General features: G+C 41.5%; 1 protein-coding gene across 2 annotated transcripts in view; it reads left to right on the top strand.

Annotated features, from left to right (window-relative positions):
* Positions 1-25394, top strand: part of KCNH1 (potassium voltage-gated channel subfamily H member 1) — a 214055-nt gene that overhangs the window by 7676 nt on the left and 180985 nt on the right. Inside the window, exons 2-5 of one of the 2 annotated variants that reach the window (XM_075267106.1) lie at positions 13253-13279; positions 19509-19632; positions 20553-20659; positions 22496-22624. In XM_075267106.1, coding sequence (XP_075123207.1) covers positions 13253-13279; positions 19509-19632; positions 20553-20659; positions 22496-22624 — 387 coding nt within the window. The remainder of the gene's footprint in view (positions 1-13252; positions 13280-19508; positions 19633-20552; positions 20660-22495; positions 22625-25394) is intronic. The other variant, XM_075267108.1, reaches the window with a different exon arrangement.

Here is a 25394-nt window from a genome sequence, read left to right as displayed (position 1 = left end):
ATGGGCCTAGTCAGCCGGAAGTCTCGAATCGTGGACTGTATCAGCTCTGGAATCCGCGTCAAGATCGAGCAGGACGCTTCTTTCCATCCGCGAATGTCGGATGGAATCTGCCCTGGATTTGTTGGCGAAATCTACCCCCAAATCCGTGCAAATTCCGCCATGTGAGCATACCCTAAGGAGTCCAAGAAATGAAGCCCCTCTAAGTGCCACTGAATAGGAGCAGAGCTATATACCTTCTATTATACCTTGTATACAGCCCCCAGCAGCCGGATCAGCAGATCGGGGCAGGGTCCAGCTGTTGAACCCCCACTGATCAGATGCTAATGATCTATGATGTGTGGGGGTCTTGGCTGTCAGACCCTCACAGATCTCATAGTGTTGACCTATCCTAAGGATAGATAGACCATCAATATTAGAAAGTGGATGACTCCTTTAAGTTATAAGTCAATCTGTACCGCTCCTCCTGCTCTATAACAGGCCCTCCGCGATGTGCGCTGTACAGTGTGATGGATTCCCTTCTAGAATACGCTCAGTCAGCTCGACTATAATTGATATTTCCATCCTGAATACAACCAGGTGGAGAAATCTCAGGAGACAGCGGACTCCCTGATCGATATGAAGAGCTTCTGTCTGACTGATCATAGAGAATCCCGGCCTAGTCTCGACAATTGATCGTTCTTAGACAGCACTTCAGGGTCTTTGTGTCTGCCTCTAGAGCGGCAAGGCTTCTCGTGTGACATTTATAGACAGTAATGGAAGAAGAACAATCTCAGATTACGGACTGTCTCCATACTGGGTCATAATGTATAGTATGTATGTACCAAGATGTGGCGGTCATGGGGCACAATACAAAATGTATATCAAGGTTCCCACTAAGGCTAGGTTCATACCTACACCAGGTCTCCACCTGGGGACTCCGTTCACTTTAAGGATAAGGTCACACTGAGTTTTTTGGTCAGGATTTTGAGGCGGTATCCGCCTCAAAATCCTGACCAAAAAGCCGGCTCCCATTGAAATCAATGGGAGCCAGTCAGGCCTTTTTTCCGGGTGCCAGCTCCCAGAAAAAGAAGCAAGATGCTCATTCTTCAGGCCGATTCTCCTCGCGATTGGGCCTGAAGACACTCCCTCCTCCCGACTAGGCCCATTCACTTGGGCCTAATCTGGAGCGGAGTGCATGACTGGATGCCAGTTCAGTGCATCGGCATTCAGTTACGGCTACCTGTTTTTTGGGCCGGAACCTTAGGGTAAGTTCACACGGGTTTTTTGGTCAGGATTTTGAGGCCGTATTCGCTACCATGTGCCTTTTATAGTACTGGTGTCTTAGACTCCTTCAGGCACCAGGCCTTGGGTGCAATAACTACCTCTGCACCCCGTAATTTTACACCTCTTCTTAGAAGTGTTGTTGACCATATAGGAATATAAAAATATTGGACACTTGGTCATGTAAAAACTCAGTATATCAGTAAGCCAAGATATAAAGTTATGGTAATGGGTTGGGTGATTCTTTCCCAAAAGTTTTTACCCCTTTCAGAACCAAACCAGGGCAGTTTTAATTTTTGTTTTTTTTTCCTCCCCCATTCCTAGAGCCATAATTTTTATATTTTTTCCATTCACAGAGCCATAGGAGGGTTTATTTTTTGTGGAACAAATTACATTTATTACATTTTGTACAATATACTGGGGATCTGGGAAAAAATTGAAAACGGGGTGGAATTGGAAAAAAATGGCAGTCATTCCTTTTTCTTATGGGTCTCGTTTTCATGGTCTTCACTGTGTGGTAAGAACGACATGTTACCTATATTTCTCAGATCAGTGCGATCCCAGTGATACCAAATATATATAGTTTTTTTGTGCTTTAATATCATAAAAAAATTAGTAAAATATTGTGACGCCCATAACTTTTCTTTATGTTTCTGTGTATGGAGATGTGCCACGTGCCTCTGTTTTAGCAACAAAATGTAGTTTTTATTGATATAATTTTATCCACTTTTATTCAATTTTTTTAGGAGGCAAAATAGTGAAAAAACATTAATTCAGCCATTTTGATTTATTTTTCCTATTACAGCGTTTTCGGCGTGTTGTTGGCATTGATGATCCGCCTATATTTAGCAAATTGCTGCCATCGATAGTTCACCTGCTCCGGCGTTTCGGCAGCTCTCAAGCTGTCCTGCTGCTGAACTTGTTCCTCATTCTGTGCCTGTGATTGTTCCGGCATCTCGGCAGCTGTTTGGGATGCCATATAATGAGTGTGTTGTTGGCGTTGATGATCTACCTGCTCTGGTGTTTTGGCAGCTGTCAAGCTGGCCTGCTGTTGAACTCGTTTCTCACACTGTGCATGGGATTGTTCCGGCATCTCAGCAGCTCACTGGGACGCCATATAATGAGCGTGTTGTTGGCATTGATGATCTGCTTTTCCTTCATTTTGGCAGCTCTCAAGGTGGCCTGTCGCTGAACTTGTTCCTTGCTCTGTGTCCGTGATTGTTCCGGCATCTCTGCAGCTTGCTGGGATGCAATATAATGAGTATGTTGTTGGCATTGATGATCCGCCTGCTCTGGTGTTTCGGCTGCTCTAAGTGCCACTTGATGCCTTACTTACTCATTCCTCCTCAGCTCCGCTTGAGGAGAACTCTGTGACTTCTGGCTACCTTCATAGCTCTGTTTTTTTTTAGAATTTTGCGACAAATTAGATTTTCTTTTTCCCGGGCATGTTTAAAATTGACTTACTGCCAATTTGGATTAAAGGCGTTTTCCCATCCAGTGTATCAGCATTTCCTGGAGCAGATCAGATAATAAGCAGATGCTTGTACACAATGGACTCAGTGTTATCTGTGTGTTTACATAGAGAGATAACAGGCCTGGCTTTATAATATAGTATGTGAACATAAATTCATAACAGTGAAAAAGCCATGTCATTTACCGAGATAAAAAGTAGCCTATGTTTTAATCGAGGTTACAAACTATCTATGTGCCAAATTTTATCCAAAATCATTCAGTGGTTTTTACGTGATTGAGTAACACATTTATAATATTAGTAGGATAGGATAGTAGGATATATAAATGTGTATCTATGTGTATGTAATATATATATATATATATATATATGTTGTATGTGTTTATATACCTATACATTGTATTTATCTATATTTAATGGTGCATTTTATCTGTTAAAATATGGATCATGTGTAAAATCCCATTATGGGATTAAGGAGTCCAATAATAAAAGTGAATGATAGCGAGTTGTCTGTAGTAAACAATATGATATAAAAGCCCCGCACCGAGCTGGCGCACACAGTCCTTTTACAGTTAATAATCTTTATTACACCTCCATTGCAGGACACCTAATAATGTAAACACTGTATATTTATTTCCTCCATAACCATAAAAACTGCAAATCTATGACATCAGTTCTAGTGATTCATGGAAGACATAAAAATGAAATAAAAACTATGGGATAAACTCTTTTTACAGCATTACATACAACATAGCAAAAACAACGGTCATACAACAACACCATCATAAAAATAGAAAGGAGAAGCAATGGGAAGCTGATAGAAAAATAAGCAATATTTGGGGCTGCTCTTTTTATTAGAAGAGTTTCCTAGTTTATTACAGTATATCCTGCAGTTTAGACCACCGGTAGGAGACATTGGTAACAAGTATTCAGTTTCCCTGCAGCACCCCCACAGGTGAAGATGAGTATTACATAGTTCAATTGAAAAGAATTATCCAGAAAACATGGTTGCTTACTTCTTCTTGGAAAGAATGGGGCTGAGCTGTAGCATGGCCATGTGACCAATGGACTTGAAGTGACTTTCTGAGAAGATAACTCCTTCAAATAGAATCAATAGATGGCTTGTAAGGGAATTGCTAGAGGAGCTGGTGGTGAACCCAGGGGGGAGGGACACAACAAGACAGTGAGCCCTAAACTGAACCCCCCCCCCCCTGCCCCTGCCTACTTGCCTCATTGCCCTTGGCGGCAGAGGACAAATGGTTGACAAAGCCCTTCCTAGATATAGGGGATGACACAGAATGCTAGCCAAGGGGTTGGGAACAGTTGAGCAGTGCAGTACAGAATCAGAATCTAAGAGAATAGTCAAACGTAAAGCCAGAGGTCAGGAATAAGAATACAGGTCCTTATTACTGCACGGTAAATAACGCTTGTAGAAAATAAAGCGAGCGGCACCCATTGAAATCAATGGGACGCTTTTATTTCCGTGCAGTAAATTCGGCGCCATAAACAGCACCATTTTTCCCCGTGTGAAAGGGCCCTAAACAAGGAATCAAAACTGAACATGCCTTCTGGGCCGCAGTGTATGAGCGGATGGCACAGAAGTACGAACGGGTGCAGACGTTACTCTAGTCATGTAATGCAGACACGTTAGATCCTCCAGAAAAAGGGAAATTCTGGCGTAATACTGGGTCCCAGACTTTATCATGGTGGGACCCATATCTGGACAAAAATTTTGTTTTGCACGCCCCCTCTACTGTACTAAGCCCCATTCAAAAAATAAAAGCCCCTGTAAAATCAAAAACACCACCTGTATTCTGCCTCTAAGGCTGGTTTCACACAAGTGTCTTCACTGCATTTTACGGGGCTTTTTTGTGAATTTTTTAATGCAAAAAACAGCCTTCAAATAAGATATGACTCCAGATATGGCCACTGAGGGAGGGTCATGTCACCCGACCAGTATATCAGCAGAGGCATTGGATCCTCAGTTAAAATATTGGTATGGGTGGCGTTGCAGAAATGCAGTTTTTTTTTTATTGCAGATTTTATTGCAGTTTTTTTTAAGCCCAAGTCAAAAATGGCTATTTGGGAACCCTGGCGCTAGCTAATGGTTAGGGCCCAAAAACGGGTGACCCCTCCCCCCCATCTAATTGATCAGTATTTTCTAATAGGGTTATAAGAATGGGTTAAAATTCATTACACATATCTAGTACTGTCCAAGGCCAAAAAAAATCTCCTTCCTTGGACCCTGGACCCTGTGTAAGTGGTTTCAAGGGTGCGTAATGTAAGAGCACAAACATTAGCGCACATGAAACTTTAATGTAATGGTCCCATCCCATGCGCTGACCTTCGACTAGACATCATGTGTGACGCAGGAAGGTCCTAATGATGCGGAGACAGCATGGCTGCCAGTTACTGCTCACTCCATAGGATATTAATAGGTTTTACTAATGGATCTTTCATGTAGCGGGGATGGCTGTTTATCAGCATAAAGCCATATACACCCTGAGAGCGGATATCTTCTCCCACAGCGGTGTTTGATTTCATTGGGGATTGAAATGTGAGCATTGAGGAATCCATATCATACCAATGAGATATAATAATAATAATAATAATATACTGTCACACTAATGACATACTACAATAATAATAACACCAATAATAATAATAATAATAATAATAATAATAATAATAATATATTAATAATATAATATCATATTAATGAGATATAATGAGAATATAACAATAATAAACTAAAAAATAAAACAAAAAAATAAACTAATAATAGAATAATGTCATACTAATGAGATATAAAAATATAATAATATCATAGCTGAATCATATGATCAGTCAGTAATTGATGGATTCATGTAATAAGAAGAAATTGTCCAAAGGAAATGGTAAGTACGGTAAACATTATATAATGGAAAGAAATTCAGGCCTTATAGAAGCAAAAAATTATGATAAGTGTTGGCGGGGACAATGAGCGCGCAGAGTTTAAATATTCACAATTTTCTGTGCAAAATTACGCAAAAAAAATTGTGTATGCCAAAAAGTTGGTGTACAGTTCATAATAAATGTGTCTCATTACATATTATCTGTCTTTTTATTTATCTATCTCCTATCTATCTATCTATCTATCTATCTATCTATCTATCTATCTATCTATCTATCATCTCCTATCTATCTATCTATCTATCTATCTATCTATCTATCTATCTATCTATCTATCATCTATCTATCTATCTATCTATCTATCTATCATCTATCTATCTATCTATCTATCTATCTCCTATCTATCTATCTATCTATCTATCTATCTATCTATCTATCTATCATCTCCTATCTATCTATCTATCTATCTATCTATCTATCTATCTATCTATCTATCATCTATCTATCTATCTATCTATCTATCTATCTATCATCTATCTATCTCCTATCTATCTATCTATCTATCTATCTATCTATCTATCTATCATCTATCTATCTCCTATCTATCTATCTATCTATCTATCTATCTATCTATCTAATGTAACTATCATCCTCTTTCCATTGCCGGCCTACTTAGATATTTCCGCTATTTTTACTGTTAAGCTTTTATGGTCGGGCACAGTAAATAATATTGGTTTTCTTTGCGTTGCGTATTTGCTGATCACTTAGACTAATGCATGTACATAGTAAGGTGCCCCTCCCCCGCTGGTCTTCAGATAAATGAAGGGTGACAGTGGCATCTAAGATAACGTCAAGAGCTTTCAATTGCAAGTCAAGATCAATAATAGACCGGCAGCCATTTTTAATCAAGTGACCTTTTATGCGTTGATGTCCGATAAAAAAACCCAAAAGAGTGATTGGTGAGCAGTGCCCATAGTCACCAGCCCAAATCCAACCTGTTATTCAAAAACATTTTAGAAAATAAAGCAATATGATTGGTTGCTATGGACAACTGCTCCACTTTTCTGCCAATTTCACCTGCTGTTTAACCTTTCAGATGTTGTAACGTGTAAAGGCCCATGGCACATGGTCGGTAAGGGAAAGCCTGTTACACATTTTTCACTGGGACTCAGGAATTTCATGTTGTCATTCTACATATAGAGCAGTGGGGGGAGGTTCCTGCTGCAGTATCATCCCTTTTGTTAAGGCATTGCAGCTACTGTATGTTTAGCGTATATATTGGGAAAAGCCCTGACAGATATTGACGGGGTGATTTACATTAGCATACGAAATGTAAACCCCATCAATATTTGATGTGACCTTTGCCCTTTGCCTTCCATCAGTTCTTCTCGGTCCTTTCAGACAGTTTTTGGCAGAACTGGGCAGGGAGGTTGTTCCCGCCGCCATCTTGGAGAACTAAGCACAGATCTTCTGTGGATGTTGCTTACTCCAATCTGTCTCTTCATGTCATCCCAGACAGACTGGACGATGTTGAGATCAGGGCTATATCTGTGGGGGCTGTATCAGCAAAGGTTTTATATTGTGTACCCCTTGTTGTATGAAATGGACCGTGGTCGAAGAAGAAATATCACTGAATCTGTAAACTTCCCCCATCTTGCCCCAGGTGGAGCAGCAAAAAAAATGGGTCCATACCGACCCGTTAATAGATCTTGCCGTCACGGTACAATTCCTTCGGCTTAAATCCGGAGCTGTGTCTTTCGAGGGTTCTGTCTTTTTACATGTGAAATATTTCATTGTGACTTTTAGCACCGCAGCTATAAAGGACTGGAGATCTGCCAACAGGACTCTGCTGTCTAATGATATACTTAGATAAGAAGGCCTGTAGTATTCACAGCGCCTCACACAAGACGTACAATGCAGAAGGAAGAACATCAAGACCAAACCTCATTCTCCGACTTTCGACACAGATCCTGGTTTTAAGAAAAAAAGCCATTGTTCAGTGTTCTCTCGAAATGCCCCCTTTGCCACCCACTGCGGAGGTAGACATTTTTTGGCTGATGAAAAGTTCTTCATATAAAGTCTAGTTGATTAGAAGTAGAGATGGACAAAATGCTGAAAAGTCACTTTTTTTTGCAAATTCGGGAGCTTGTTCCAGCAGAAAATAAGTTCTGGTCCAATTAGTAGAACCAATTGGTGTTATTTTTGGGGTATCAAGTATGGCGGCTGTGATCTAATTCATTTTGGAATATAACTTCTGATTGGAAAATAACTGGGTGTGTAAGTCCCCGCTTCCACACACCCCACCTTAGAGCACCCACTTTTGGGCAGAGGTTGTACAATCCCAGCTGCTTTTTCAGTTGGGGCAAGGCAAGGTTGGCCCAGCAAGTTTTGGACTGTTGGTAAGCATATGCTTGAGAAGCCCCAAAAAGTTCTTCTGCCCTATATGAGGAGACCAATACTAGAAATCATATGTAACAGTTGGGGGTGGGTTATTTTAGGGTTATAATTAGGGCCCAGGAGATTTAAGCTTTCCTGACAATATGGAGGACCACAATACACCATTGAAGGTCTATTACATCTTAGACATTATTGACATATCCATAGGACATGCCATAAATGTGTGATAGGTCTGAATCCCACAAATATCTCATAAGTTGGCCAAGTATTTGGAGGGACAAGTTCAGCCACCTCTCCACTCACGGCCAAGTTGGGGGAGGTCCATTCTGGTGGAAAATACAGGTCCGAGAGATGGATATTCCATAAGTATCTAAGTTGATAAAATCCCTTTAATGTACATAGAAGAGGACCTCATGATAGGCTTAAAGGGGTTGTGAAAATTAGATGATTGCAAATCCTTCCTCTTTTAGAAGTCACAACGATCACCTGCCAATAACAGAACCCACCAGCAAGTGTTCTGTTATTCTACAGTGCCACCACAGGAGAAATTATGCATTACATTTTGTCCATTGAAATCAGATGAACATGTTAGGTCCTCCAGACAGAGGAAGATGCTCTTTGTAGCCGCTTCAGGCTGTGCCCTCTTCAGCCATGATGTGGGTATGAATGCAATGTATATGTATAGATAAAACAAAGCTTGATAATGGCTAACAATTTTGGAGTGAAGTTCCTTGGGCCCACCAGAGGAGAGGGTTATAAGGTCATCTCCAAATATTGTCTTCTGCTGGATTGTGGGCTCATTATTTTGTCAGATCCTGAGGTCTCTGGTGGGTCAGTCTGATGGTGCCTGCTGCGTCTTCTTGTTCTTTGTATTAATTTAGGACTAATTTGTCCTTGAGTGGAAGATCTTAGTTAGATCTGAGATGGATGCTAGGAACATGTTTCTTGACAGCTAGATATAAAAGGTTGGTGTTAGTAGTCTATCTATAGCAACCAGTCTGTCTTCAATGACTGAACTTAAAGGGGTTGTCCAGGATTAGTAAACATGGCTGATTGTTTCTTCTCAGGAAGTGACATCACATCCATGGCCATGCTGACCAACATATGTGATGTCACTTCCTGAGTAGAAGAAACCAGTCATGTTTTCTAATCCTGGATAACTCCTTTAAAGAGGACCTTTACATCCTCGGGCACATGCGGTGTAAAATACCGCTAGAAAGCTGACAGCATGCTATCAGCTTTCCCGTTCTGTGCCCCCGCCGTAGCTCTTCAGTGTCAGAAGGGCGTTTCTGAAAACCTGTCAGGAACGCCCCTCCTCACAGTAGCGTCTATTGCGCTGTACTGTGAGAGTTGGCGTTCCTTACCGCCCAGCCATGACACTGAACGGTGATGAATGCTCTCCCAGTACTCGTCTATGGACAAATACTGTCATGCGTTGTCACCAAACACCCAACATGGCATTATTAATCACAATTTTCCGCAAAAAATTTCAATGGAGAATCTCTTTAAGACTGGAGACCCCATATTGCTAAAATGCAGCATTTTGGCCCCGGCAAAAAATGGTGTATTTTACATTACCTGCAAAGGGGATGGGATTCTGGCTAATCGTATTCACACTGTGCAGAACAAATTTTTCAGCAGGATGCTGCAATTTCAAAAACATTCATGTTTTTGAAATTGTAGCATGTGACTAATACCTACGGAAACGCCGACGGTTTCCCTATGGGTATAATACAACTCGGCCTCGCTCTTTTCTGCAGTGTTTTTGGCTGCGACTCATTTCGTGGGGCCTTAGCCCAAAGGGGTGGGTAAAGGTCCGAGTAGTTGAACCCCCACCCCCAACGATAAGCAAGTTAACCCCCTACCCAGTAAAGCCTCCAACATAGATGTGAACACTCTCTAATGCCAACACCTTCTTGTCAAAATGTTTTTAGAATTTTTTGTGTAAATGTATGCCTTGAGAAATTAGAGAAGGTATTTCCTAAGCCATGTACTAACGTGAACTGTGTGTGATTAGTGGAAAAGATTAACTGCAGAGTCTGAAATGTCACCAGGAGCCGATGTGAGCAGGAGCGCCTGCTGCTATCCCCGAGCTCCTGGATTGTGTTCTTGTTTCATGCAATGTTTCCAAATTTGCTACAAATGTCAGAAATAAACATTTCTTTTTAGATGTTAGGAAATATTTACCCCCGATAGACCTTCATCGCTCAGATAAAAAGGTGAAAATGTTCTCACTGACGGGGACTGAGTGTACAGATTTCTAAATGTGGTGCGGAGCCCGTAGAGTCTTTTCTATTCCTTATGTGATTTCCTTCAAATGTTAAAGGGGTTTTCCCATTCTAGACACTGTCCAGACACCCCACACTGAGACCCCAGGAATCAGCAGAAGAGGGGCTCGAAGGTTCCCCTATGAATGGCGCAGTGGTGCTCATGAGTGGCCACCCTCCATTACGGGGCTGCGGGAGTTCGCCATTCTGGAAGTCCTATAGGAGTAAATGAAGCAAAATCACACTTTCATTTTCACCCCTTTAATTTTTTTCCATGCTTATGGGCAGTGCTGGACTGGGGCTCCTTGGGCCCACCACAAAAATATTCTAGGGGCCCTCACTCCAACCTCTCCTAGCAAATACCCCCGAGGAGAACAGGATTAGGCTGTGTTCATCACCTCTGAAAAAAAATAGTGATGGACACCATGGTGAAAATCCATTGTACCACATTATAGCCAAGGGGGTCTATTGGGCACCATTGACTCTGTTGTGTGTTGGATTCAGCTCTGCCATTTTTTTGCGTTGATCTGCTCCTATGATGGAAAAAGTCATTATCAGAATGAGGTTCTTGGGACCACTAAAGAAAATGATTTGGGGGGCCCAGCCTCCAACAACCTCTAGGAAATTGATCAGAGTGACTTTCAAATTTGGGTGTCTTCTGATGGACCATCATTGTGTTATGCCTGGGTCCACTGGAGAATCCTCTGGCACTCTGATGGACCAGTTTGACACCACTTATGAGTGGCTGGACTCTTTCGGGTGTGTTGCCACAACTATGCCGAGTCCAATCAGACTCCTCTTCCTGATGTTTCTCTTCCCTCTTTAAGACAGAGCATGTGCAGCTGCATCCCCCTCCTCCCCTTCCAACCAGTCTGTATACTTTACTCATCAAAAATAACTAATTTAACCATAATTATTTTGTGCCCGAATAGTAACATTCATGTAGAGGTGCCCGCACCCTTGATCCATCGATCTGTCAAAGGAGGAACATTGCATGAGACGGTCTAATAGGAAAGGGGATGAATGAGACTACCATCAATTCCTAATATCCACTGGCAATGATTCAGTTGCTTTGGTAGCCTCCTATGTAGTACTCTGGCCCCTGCTTACGCCCATCATTTAAGGGTATATTCGCTTGAGTCTCCCCTTCGATGCCCCTGCTCACCATGTTCTTACTTGGAAAATTCTGGCTATTTCTATGTTATATGTTCAGTGTTTTAAGGAAAGACTATAAACCTGAGAGATCTATGTACTGTATGTACTGGTCTGTGTATGAGCCGGCACGCTGTCCATTTTTTGGAACAGATGGAGAACCCATGGGTTACCTGAGCATGTTGTAAGGTTTGTGTTGGTACTACAGAGTGTGATCGATCCTATTGCCTCTGGATGGCACTTCTACAGTACTTACAGGTTATTAGGATTCCCGCTATTTCGTGCTCAATCTCCCTGTAGTGGATTTTTTTGGTTGAGAAATTACAAGAAATTTAATAATTTATCAAGATTTAATAACATCATATAAATTTCGGCAGCCGTGATGTACTTAGCCTTAGGTTTCCTGGCTTTTCTCTCCCTGAAGTTGGGGTCCCTCCCTATATATCTTGTTCCCATTTATTCTCAGGATCATGGAGGTCCCCTCAGTCAGACCACTACTGATCAGAAAGTGGGGCCATATCTTAGCAATGTCTTTTTTTCTACACCTATGGATGCTATGTAGGTCTATGAGTCCTAAAAGGAGTATTCCATCTTATAAGTATTATTAGGATAGGCCATATTAGCATTAGGGGAATCCAACCTTTAGGACACCAACCCCAAGGTCCCTTTGGCTTCTTCCTTGCACTTTATCCTGGGTATCAGGGGAGAGTTGCAGCTGTTGGACTTGGCCGTAAGTAAGTGATGTCCTATTCCCCCCTTTAAAGGGGATATACCAGACCCAAGGGTATTGGTATCTGATCGTGCTGGTAGCTGTATACCTGGTATATAGGTAGAAGCAGCTCTGCTACTATTCAGGTGAAAGGGAACAGATCTGCAGTTCCTTGGGTCCATCACTAGCGTGCACAAAGTGTCACAGTGGCACCAGGGAACTGATTGGAGCGGGGTTGGGGTGTCGGACCTATGGATAGGTCATCAGTATGAAATACTCTTTGGTCTTGGACAACCCCTTTAAGAGTACAGTGAAACTTGGTCATCTAGAGACTGGTCCTAGAGAAATCTGGTTTAGAGAGGTCTTTTTAGGAGGTTTCTCTATAGTAACCATATTTTAGTGGTTCCTGGGTTTTCACATAGTACTTTGTGAACAGGATTAGGCTGTGTTCACATCTTCTGGAAAAAAATAGTGATGGACACGATGGTAGAAACCCATTGTACCCCATTAAAGTCAATGGGTGCTGTTGGGCACCATTGATTCCATCATGTGTTGGATCCGGCACTGCCATTATTTTCATTGATTGAGTAAGCCAATGTCAGATAGGTTCTTTGGCACACCCAAGACCATTACTTGGGGGCCCACCCTCCGCCAACAACCCCCTGGGAAATTGATCATAGTAACCTTCAAATTTGGTTGTCATTATTGTATTAGAGAATCCTTTAATTCCCTACTGGGCCAGTCCAATACTGGAACTAACCAATGGAAATAACACAGATGTGAACAGAACCCAAGCTAATAGTAAAGGTTCTGTCCACACTTGCACTAGTTTTGTTGCACTTTGACGGTCGTTCATAGTATATTTACACACCCAATTCATCCATTACATGTCAGTGGGGTCAAAAACCCATCACAACAGGTCATAAGGAATCATGGCAGATGTATCATATCCATCATGGAAAAGAAGCCACGATCCCAGATCCCAGTTTTAACTTGGTAAAACTCAAGGTGTGATACTTTTTTTTTATTTTATTTTTTTTATATGTGATCATTCCTTTTCTTATCACTTGCATTTAACCTGTTTTCTTTTTCTTTGACTTTCAGTCTGGACATTATCCCATAGACACACAGGTATAATGGTGCTAACACATATATAGTTCCGATGTATTCCATTAATACTGACTCCCCAGTCCATCCCTGGTGCCGTATACGTTCTGTACCAACTTCTGTTAATTTACAACTCTCCTATGACAACCGCTTCATAATAAATTGTATATTGCATAAGAGTAATACCGAAGCTTCCACCTGCTACTTGGTATATACCGTCCTATCAACATGTTCTTGTAAAATAACAAATCTTGGCATAGAACTCCAGTATTATTGTGTGTAGACTCCATACCTTTCTCTCTATATATGTGCCGACCAAACATGTAAATCCCTATGTCGTAGCCAATGAGTGCAATCTACTCACCAGCAGATCTAACCAAGTTTGGCTGAATGTAGGATATGGATTATCCATTGCTTATAGGGAGCCATAGTCTATAGAGACTATCGAAAAAAAATCAATAACATGATTGTCTACATCAGTCCCTATGGAGAATCCCTTTAGTACCATGCACTTTTTAGGTCTAAAAGTTTGTTTTTCTCACTTTCCTAATGTATTTATATTTATTTTTTACAATACAGAGCTCCAAATCTTCTGCACAGACATTCTGTTTACTTGCTGCCACCACTAGGGGGAGCTTACTGTATACCCGTGCTGTTACTCAATTGATGTAGATACTAAGAATAGGTCATCCATTAATAAGCCTGGAAACCCTTTAAATGCATATGGTATGCATTAAGCTCCCCCTAGTGGCAGCCGCAGTCAGACATAATTTTATCATTTAAAATTCTTGATACATTGATAGAAGACGGCTTAAGTAACCAAGCTTGGGTTGAGATCGCTGCTGAATAGGTCCACTTATACCTTCATTGTATATGTGTATGGCGGGTAACCCAGTAGTCCTATTGTAATTCTAGATTCATGTGTACACGTGTTTTTATGTTTCCATGTAGAAACTATGTGATGCATGTGTGCTGTGGACATGATATGTTTGTACAAGCTGTAAGAAATATGTTTGGGGGCTTCTCAGGAGGGTGTTGCGGTTTCCTACAAAGTTTTATGCTAACAAGCATTGTGTAAGATAGAAAAGAACAATTCTCCGAAAGTTGGATCGCTCTTAATGCTTATTTTTTTTTTTTTTTTTTTTTTTTTTTGTGTTGGACTCATAGCTATAAAATCGGAGGCATACAGAGGTAATGATAAGCCCCATAGAAGTCCATATTATAACACACAACCTGCAAGTTGTAAGGAACTGTAATATAGCCATAAATCAGATAGATAGATAGATAGATAGATAGATAGATAGATAGATAGGAGATAGATAGATAGATAGATAGATAGATAGATAGATAGATAGATAGGAGATAGATAGATAGATAGATAGATAGATAGATAGATAGGAGATAGATAGATAGATAGATAGATAGATAGATAGATAGATAGATAGGAGATAGATAGATAGATAGATAGATAGATAGATAGGAGATAGATAGATAGATAGATAGATAGATAGGAGATAGATAGATAGATAGATAGATAGATAGATAGATAGATAGGAGATAGATAGATAGATAGATATGAAATAGATGGATAGATAGATAGATAGATAGATATGGATAGATAGATAGATAGATAGATATGGATAGATAGATAGATAGATATGAGATAGATAGATAGATAGATAGATAGATATGAGATAGATAGATAGATAGATAGATAGGAGATAGATAGATAGATAGATAGATAGATAGATAGATAGATAGGAGATAGATAGATAGGAGATAGATAGATAGATGATAGATAGATAGATAGATAGATAGATAGATAGATAGATAGGAGATAGATAGATAGATAGATAGACAGATATGGATAGATAGATAGATAGATAGATAGATAGATAGGAGATAGATAGATAGATAGATAGATAGATAGGAGATAGATAGATAGATAGATAGATAGATAGGAGATAGATAGATAGATAGATGATAGATAGATAGATAGATAGATAGATAGATAGATAGATGATAGATAGATAGATAGATAGATAGATAGATAAGAGATAGATAGATAGATAGATAGATAGATAGGAGATAGATAGATAGATAGATAGATAGATAGATAGATATGGATAGATAGATAGATATGGATAGATAGATAGATAGATAGATATGAGATAGATAGATAGATAGATAGATAGATAGATATGAGATAGATAGCTAGATAGATAGATAGATAGATAGATAGGAGATAGATAGATAGATAGATAGATAGATAGATAGATAGATAGATAGATAGATAGATATGGATAGATAGATAGGAGATAGATAGATAGATAGATAGATAGATAGATAGATAGGAGATAGATAGATAGATAGATAGATAGATAGGAGATAGATAGATAGATGATAGATAGATAGATAGATAGATAGATAGATAGATGATAGATAGATAGATAGATAGATAGATAGATAGATAGATAGATAGGAGATAGATAGATGATAGATAGATAGATAGATAAGATAGATAGATAGATAGATAGGAGATAGATAGATAGATAGATAGATAGGAGATAGATAGATAGATAGATAGATAGATAGATAGGAGATAGATAGATAGATAGATAGATAGATAGATAGATAGATAGATAGCTATGGATAGATCTAGTCTACTTATACAAAACAGTCAGTCTGAATAAGTAAAACTGTATTGTAAATCATGGGGGCAGGAGCAGGGGCATCAATAATGGAGAGAGAAGACAAATTTCTGACTCCTTAACTGGTGTCACTGACTATACTTTTGATCATCATACATCTCACCAGCCTCGCCCATACCATCAAAAAATGCCAAAAAGAAAATCAGTCTTTGTTGCCCATAGCAACCAATCACAGCGCAGCTTACATTTCACCAGCGCAGTGTATGAAACGAATGCTTAGCTCTGATTGGTTGCTGTGGGTACCATAGATTTCATTTCTAGGTCTTGAGTTATGGGATGACGGGTTGTTAGGCCCACACTGATTTCTCCTCACACCCCCCTAACTCATTGGAAAAAGGGGGGGCTTATTTTCCCCAAAATTTAAAAGACCGGGCATATTGAAGCCCCAGTTCTTGATCTTTCTCCTCCATTCCTCATGACAGATGGTGAGGGAGAGTTAGGATGGTCGTACATATTAGTCAGTCAGCTAGTCCCACCAAAATCTTTAGGTTTAGCTTATTCATCCAATGTTATGGCCAGTTTTACACACAACCGTATGAGTAAGTTCACATGGAGCTTTTTGGACCGGATTTTGACGAGGAAGCCGCGTCAGAATCTGTCTCAAAAAACCGCCTCCCATTCAAATCAATGGGTTCCCGCTCGTGGAAAAAAGAAGCGACCTTCCCTTTCTTCAGGCGGATTCCGTGGCTGATTCAGACTCAATTCAGTCCGCCTCGCAACACTCCCAACTAGGCCCATTCGTTTCGGCCTAATCCAGAGTGGAATGCCACAACTGGATGCCGATGCACTGTATGCCCTGCACCAGCATCCAGTCGCTGATAGCCGTTTTTTGGACCGGATTCTGAGGCAGCCTCTGCCTCAAATTCTGGTCCAAAAAACTCCGTCTGAACCCAGCTTATGTCTAGTCAGTGTGCTATCCTGGTTTTTCCTGCACTGACTCATTCTTTTGTATGAATTACATGGTCATGTGTGGGGACCGACAGTCTGGGTTGCAAAATATGGAACAGGTCCAATTCCTGTCCGATTTTGCGGCCCTGCTTCTGTGCTCCTATACATGGCTGCCGATAGGCCAGTATTACTGCTACTGGCGTCAGGGGCCCGGCCAAATTGAAAAATGGGGGGGGGCCCGGTTTTGGTCCGCCACCGTGTGCCGGCCCCCTGGCACCCGCAGCAGTCATTGTGCCCAGTGAGCAGCGCAGAGGCGCAGTAATACCCGTATTGAAGCCGGCAAGCGGGAGTACTGCACCTGTGCGAGGAGCTGGAGCTCGGCGCTGCTCACTGGGCATACCTCCCAACCGTCCCGATTTCCGCGGGTAGGAGGTATGTCCCAATTTCAACTCAGATCTGCGTCCGGAGGACGCACTAGTGTGAACCTAGCGTCAGACTACGCTGAGTTTGTTTGTAGTCTGTAACCATTGAAACACATAGACTTGCCTAGGAGCCCTGTACACAATATGATATTTTTTTGCAAAGTTGCTTTATTTTTTTCCTCCCATCGGAGCAATGAAAAAGTTGATGACGGAGGTGTCCGTAGCCTTTTATTCGGCACCAATCGCATTAAGTTGAGTGATTACTTTTCTGTTCCTTAAGACGATCATTTCAGCAAGGTTTTTGGGATTACCATCCGCAAGTAGATTAAACCTGTTTATGAGGTGCAGTCACACTTTCCTCTTGTCTGTAGTTTTCCCCCGGTGTAATCTCCCCGCACATTTATTGTGATGTAATGTTGTAGCACCTTAATCCCTTAAGCAGCTTTGGGTTTTTTAAACAAGAGTCAGGTCAGAGCCGTCCTCTGCATAAAAGATGCCCATCCATTAAAGTAAAGCTGATCCGTATCTCTGGTCTGGACTGGAGCCAATTCCTGGAGTGTGAGGACTTGTAATTGATCATACGCCGGCTAGTATTTTCAGGGTTTGAAGGACTTTGTGAGGGGAAGGGGACAGCGAGAATAAAATGCAAGCAGATAGGGATTGTGAAACGGAGATAAGGGGCGCCCAGTGCCAATAATATCCCTCCTCTTGTGATGCTGCGGATGATTTTTATACAGGATGGAAAACATGGCTGCTTTCTTGCAAATACAGCAATATTCAGGTCCAAGGATGTAAATAGAGCTGAGCTGCAATACCACATGCAACCTGTGATGAGGTGTGGCGCTACATGGAGCTTCAGCCTTAATGGGAATGTTTCACCAGAAAATGACCCATTTTATAAACCGACATTTTTTTAATAATTTTTTTTTTTAATTCTGCAATTTTCATTCCGACCACTTACAAGGCACTTAATATTAAAATAGAATAGAATGGCTCTTAGGCCTGGTTCACATCTGCGTCGGTAATCTGTTCAGGGGAGTCTGCATGGGGACCCCCCGAATGGACTATCGAACGCATTGGCAAGCGGCGTGCAGTGAAAGCACACGGACCCCATAGACTATAATGGGGTCCGTGTGCTTTCTGCACGGTCTCCACACGGAACATGCAAACAGAAAGGTAGTTCATGATCTACTTTCCTCTCTGCATGACTCGTGCAGAGACCGTGCAGAAAGCACACGGACCCCATTATAGTCTATGGGGTCTGTGTGCTTTCACTGCACACCTCTTGCCAATGCGTTCAGTAGTCCATTCGGGGGGGTCCCCATGCGGAACGGATTATCGACGCAGATATGAACCAGGCCTTACCAATTCTGTAGGAGTTTTCTTTTGTATCAGTCACTTCATTTACATGACAGACCAGATAATAATAGAAAATAACACCTTCATAGATAACACCACTGACCCTTCACCGTATCCACTACTGACAATAGATGATGCACAGATCATGTCTAGAAAATTCTCCCATAGACCTCAATGGGTCGGCTCCAATCTATTGCTGCCTATGGCCATTACTGTGCCATAAAGCATATCACTAAATGCTGTTAACAGAGGACAAGGACAGGCCAGTTGGCTTCCTGAATAATCGCATAAAAAATCTACAAAAATCTGAATTTTACATTTTTATTAAATAGGGGTTGTCCAAATTCATTTAACGTAATACTATTTATTCTAAGGGTCCTCTTAGGCTTGGTATTGCAGCTCAGCCCCTTTCATTTGAATGGGACTGAGCTGCAACATGACTGTGTGACCAATGAATGTATTGTCACTTGACTAAGAAGAGGAAGTGGAGCTCAGTCTCACAACCCCATTAAGGCTATGTTAAGCTGTTGAGCTCACGGTACTTGTTACACTTGTTTTTTTTATTATTGCCTTGAATATGGATCAGTATCAGCTCCCCCTAGTGGTGGTTGTAAGAATCCAGAATTTTAACTCTACGGTCAGCATGGAAATGTTGCTTAAATGTGAACGTGCACTTTAAAGTTCATGGATCAGAAGACATCAATATACAGCTTGTCTATCTATACCAGGAATTACATCTATATTCAGCCATGTATGAAATCTGATGCCGGTGCTCCTTGAATTATTTCTCAGAAGGGGTTAAACAGTGCGCACAGCTGCCCAGATATTATTGTTATGCCAGTTATATCTTTTTTTATTGTCTTTTTGGAACAGAGACTAATTTTGTCTTGGGTAATGCCCAGATAGTGGACTGGCCTATTGTCTACAGCAATGACGGGTTCTGCAAGTTGTCAGGATACCACCGGGCCGAAGTTATGCAAAAAAGCAGCACATGCAGGTAAGAACTATACAAAATATAAGCCGATGTCCATGGTATGTGAATACGTCTATCATTCTGCAGATACATTATATTTACACTAGGTTTTTCCATGTCCAGTCCTTAAAGGGGTTTTATAGCCATTTACTATCCACTGGATAACTATACTTACGCTTGGCCCCAATAATCATGAGAACAGGGGTCAGGCTGCCTTTTGAATGAAGTAGTGGTCACGTATGTGGGCAGTATCTCCATTCACTTATTTGGCTTTGCCAGCATTGGACTTGAATAGAGATGAATTGAGGGGCTGCGCTATTAAAATGGGGGGACTTGGGTCCCCCATACTGGTGATCAAATGGGATACCTGTGAGTAGTCAGTGCCACTTCTGTCTAGGGACCATGTCGGGTTATTAAAAACCATCCATGCTGAATTGAATTAGACTGAGCCGCACTACCAGATACAGCCTATGAACAAGAGTGGCGCTGTTTATGGAAAACAAACAGACCCTGCTTAAAAGAGGACCCTTCACCACCTCCATCAGCTCCAACATTTTGCATTCTTCAATAGATGCCACTGATTTCAGCACAGTTGGAATTTTTTCTCTAGCCCCACCCATTCCAGAGCAATCAATGCTGTTAGTTTGAGCACCTAATATGGTAATGATGCTCTCTACTGTCATGTGGGCGGTCCTTAGATGGATCAGAGAGACAAGGACAGCCCATTTGAAAGTAGAGAGCCTCATTACCATATCGGGTGCTGAAAATATAAATGCCAATAGCTCAGGAACTGTATGGGCTAGAGAAAAAATTCCAACTGTGCCGAAATCAGTGAAGCGGCGCCTATTGAAAGATGCAAAAAGTTAGAGTTGGTGAAAAGATATTTTGAAGCAACTAAGAGTTATATTCCGTAGATTTTTACCATATGTCTTGCTTCTTTTCAGTTTTATGTATGGGGAGTTGACCGACAAAGAAACCATCGAGAAAGTCAGACAGACGTTTGAGAATTACGAGATGAACTCCTTTGAAATCCTAATGTATAAGAAGAACAGTAAGTGGCGGCGTCATTTGGCTTGCACCGTTTGGCCACCTATGATGCAGTGTCTCGTAGTCGCGCTCCTTTGTACTGTTACACCGCAGATAATACACTTGCATTGTTTTATTCGGTGCTGCAGTGATCATTAAAGAACAATGAGTTCTGTGCGATTGGTAAATTGCCAAATCACCTCGGCTCATTATCTTCTGCTGGTGAGAGCCCTGTTCATTCTAATCTATTTGCATTCATATAGCGACTGTGCTACTGAGGGGAGAGGAGCAATGAACGTGTAGTATTCTCTCCTGCAGACAGCCGCTGCTGCGCACGATCTGCTCCTTAGTCCTGCCGCAGGAATTCTAGGAAATCATGGCTGGTAATAGCTATTTTTATAGCGCTGCACATACCTGATCCTTTTTTAATTTTGCAGAATCAAAAAAAATTTGGTGGGCCTCAGAACATTAAAAATAGTAATCATTCCAATATAACAGAATTACCAACACTGTATCCTATATTGCTGGGACTGTCTACAGTGACGTCACCATTGTGGGCAGTGATTGGCAGGAGGGGGGGGGGGGGGTCACCTGGTGTGTTGTCACTATTGAGCAAGGGACAAGAGGAACAGTCACGGAGGATAATATACAGTAGATTGGGGTTCTGGGTTCACATCACTGTTAGGCTGTCATTAGGAAAGTCCATTGATATCAGATTGGTAGGGGTCGGACTGAGCACCCTTGCAGATTCGCTGTTTGAATGGTCAGCAATGCTCATGTGAAGGCAGTGCCCTGTTCATTATTTAAGCATGCAGGTCATTGCATCTTTGCACCTTATGTATCAAAATTGCCATTTTTTCATGGCCGTTTTGCATCCGTTTTCATGGATCCCACACAAACTTGAGTCTACGAGGGATCCGGCCATAAATCGGACAAGTGCTATTCAATGTTTTATATAATACTAGCTTTTACCCGCGACTTCATCTGTGGTGATTTGAGAATTGGGCGGACACAGACGTGTGAAACTGGAAAAGTGCTTTAAAAAGTTTGGTGGGATAGCAAATGTGATGTGTTATATTGTGTATGTAGTAATACAGACAATGTGATGTGTTATATTGTGTATGTAGTAATACAGACAATGTGATGTGTTATATTGTGTATGTAGTGATACAGACAATGTGATGTGTTATATTGTGTATGTAGTGATACAGACAATGTGATGTGTTATATTGTGTATGTAGTGATACAGACAATGTGATGTGTTATATTGTGTATGTAGTGATACAGACAATGTGATGTGTTATATTGTGTATGTAGTGATACAGACAATGTGATGTGTTATATTGTGTATGTAGTGATACAGACAATGTGATGTGTTATATAGTGGAAAGCTATATGTAAATGTGAGTGAGTAGAGTGAGGGCTACTCCTGAGGTGACAGTAAGGAGTGTGCAGGCAGGTTGAGGCAGGAAATGCCAGGCAGTATGTGTGAGTCTATAGCTGGGGCTAGGAGTCCTGCTTTTGTGAGTCTCCTGCTAGGAAGCCATGTTGTTTAGTGGCACCAAAAGTAGCCTATGACTCAATCCTAAGGGAAAACTATGTTTGTGGAAAATTGCACGCAAATCCGTCCAGGCGTATTAGCGTGATTGAGGAACAAACATTCACAAACATCCAAACATCCAAACACACAAACTTTCTATTAGTAGGATAAAGAGTTAAGATTCATGATGAGCAGAATCTTCAGGTGTAAGCTCATCAGTGACGCCCCCTTCAGCAGGATCAGCTGATACGCCCTATACCACTATTGTGAACATGTGACCTATCATCATTCAGATCCCTAATTTCTGTATTCATATTTCAGGGACGCCTGTGTGGTTCTTTGTGAAGATTGCTCCGATCCGAAATGAGCAGGACAAAGTGGTTTTGTTTCTTTGCACCTTTAGTGACATCACAGCGTTCAAGCAGCCGATTGAAGATGATTCATCAAAAGGTTTGTAGACATCACCCATTATATATATATTTGGACATAATGGGGGACATATGGGGTATATTTATCAACACAAGGGAAAATTGGGAGTAGTTGTCCATAGCAACCAATCAGATTCCAACGGCAGGTTTTCTGGTATTCAATGGAGGCCTATGCCAAGGGGTTGGCCTTGTAGGAAGGATGCTTATATTAAGGTCCTTGGGGTCAGGACTGGATTACAGATTACACGGTGAGTATTGGTGCAGTGGTCTCCATTCTCGTCACCACTGCTGTAAGTTCTGAATATTTACGTTAGGTACAAACTAGCGCTGGTTCTCTGTTGTTCGGGACCGTTGGGGGGAACTTGGAGAGCTGAACTGATAAAAGAGCTCTATCACACAGAGCCGGGTGGACCCCATTGACTTAATAGGGTCCATTGGGTGTCCACTGTTTTGAAACTGAAAGTGGTGGAGACAACAAGAGTGTGTGTGATAGTCTGCGACAAAGTCTCCGATGCCTACGTTATATAGACCGCCATCATTACTGGTAAAAGTTCTGGTTTCCATGAAGTCCTGGCTGGTCACCGTCTTACTGGCGGCCATTTTGTGCTTACAGGCTCTCGGGATATGAATCTAATACTGACAATGCGTCTCCTGAAGATTACTCTAAGAATCTAATAAGCATGTCTATGGGGTGTAATTATTGGGGAGGGAGGGGGTCAGGATGATGGAGTCGGGCTGACTCTAATCTGATTGGCAAGTATCTCCGTGATGAATAATTTAAGCCCTTCGGTCCTATAACCCTCCTCATTACCTGAAACTCAATTCACAAATCAAGTTACTTGTCCGCCTTGCTGTGCTTACTCAGCGCTGACGCTGCTGTCCGGGCGACATCTCTTACTTCATCGTCTTCTTAGCACTAAATTATTGATTTCTTACATTTCAGAGACATTGAGTAAAGGACACGCCGGCTTAGCCTCCATGCACATATCAGGATTTTTACACATTATATTAGTTATATATTGCATTTCATTATATAGGAAAGCACCATATGCAAAAAGGCCGGATGAGATGTGGGATATTGTAATACCTGCACCCATTTTGCCACTCATGCCTGCACTCAATACCGGCACCCATGCTGGAACTGGAGATGGCGAACCACTTTGGCACAAGTTGGGTTTGACAAATATCTTATATTGTTTGGTTTTTAATGAAATAAAAAAAATTGGGGTTTTGTCTCGGGTGAACTAAAATGGCCGCCACGACACCTGAATGGGACTGAACTGCAAAGAGACCATATGACCATTGAACCATTGACTGTAACATCACCTGGTCTGAGAAGCAGAAGCGGCGCTCATTTGTGGGGGTCTGACACTAAGGATAGGTCATCAAGACCAGAAAACTCCTTTAGGCTAAGGTCCCACGGGCCGGAAACATAGTGCTGAAGTGCTGTGGGAACAACCGCGGCGTGAACACATCGCGGTTCTTCCTGCAGCGCTTTGAACAGAAAATTCACTGAGTTTTCCTCCACGGACTTTCTGTTACAATTATATCTACGGGAAAGCCACCGGCGTTTCCATAGATATAATTGACATACTACGATTTTCAAAACCATGACGGTTTTGTAAATCGTAGCGTGTCCATGCTGCGATTTTTTCCACCAAGGGGGATGGGATTCACATGAATCCAATCCACTTTGCAAGTCCTGTAAAAGGCCGCATTTACGGCCCATGGGGCCCTGGCCTTAGCTCCACGTCGCAGGAACGCAGCTTTTTTTGTTGTAGATTTTGCTGTGATTTTTTTTTGAGCCAAAGCCAGAAGTGGATTGGAAAAGAATGGAAAATATAAAGCTCTTCGCTTTTTTTCCCCGCTAGCGATTTTTTTCAGCTAGCAGGAAAAATAAGCGACATGTCCTAACTTCCCATGGATTCTGCGGCTCGAGTCTCACTCCTGATTAGACTCATTCATTCGGGCCTAATCAGGGTTAGGATGCCGCGACAGTATGCTGGTGCACTGTATTGTCATCCCGTTGCGGCTAGCCGCGCGGAAAAGTCACAAGGTTTCCACCATGTGAATTTACCCATAGATATTTCTTTTCTGTTAAATCCACTCCTGAGTTTAGCTCAAAAAACCGCAGCAAAATGTACAACAAAAAAATCTGCGTGTCTGCAATGTGGGGCCTTACCCTCAGGCTAAGGCTCCAAGTAGCGGGCCGCATCAATAAAGAATTGTGGGAGAAACCGTGGCGGCAACAAATCACAGTTTTTCCCACATTGCTCTTCACAGAAACTCCAAAAAATTTTCCTCTGTGAACTTTCTGCTTCCATTATACTTATAGGGAAACCGCCGCTGTTTCTGTAGGTATAATTGAAATTCTGCAATTTCCAAAGATGGAACGGTTTTGGAAATCGTAGCGTCCACTGTGAATATTTTCTGCAATATGTGAATGGGATTCGCTTTTATGTCACAACTTCATCTAATTATACAATGACTAATATTACCATAAAATCATCCCTTTAATAGTCCTGTTAATAATCTTTATACAGACTAATATATTTATAGACGCTCTTGGGGTTTGGTAGCCTTGGTGACCTCACGCTACACGGCTACGGAAAACCACTAGGCTAATAAACACACGGAGATAAAGTATTGTATCAGCCGTATTATACTGTTGCCGTGGTGACGCGTTATACGTAAAAGTTATGGAAGCCTATGGGGTTCAGACCCAAGAAATGAAGCCGAAATAAAGCTATTATTATCAGGATGTATTCAGAAGAGGCCAACTAGGCCGAGAA

This window comes from Leptodactylus fuscus, chromosome 3 (assembly GCF_031893055.1).
Source record: "Leptodactylus fuscus isolate aLepFus1 chromosome 3, aLepFus1.hap2, whole genome shotgun sequence".
In the NCBI taxonomy this organism is placed as follows: domain Eukaryota; kingdom Metazoa; phylum Chordata; class Amphibia; order Anura; family Leptodactylidae; genus Leptodactylus; species Leptodactylus fuscus.
Note: the sequence above shows the minus strand (reverse complement) of the source record. Positions and strands in the feature narration are given on the sequence as shown.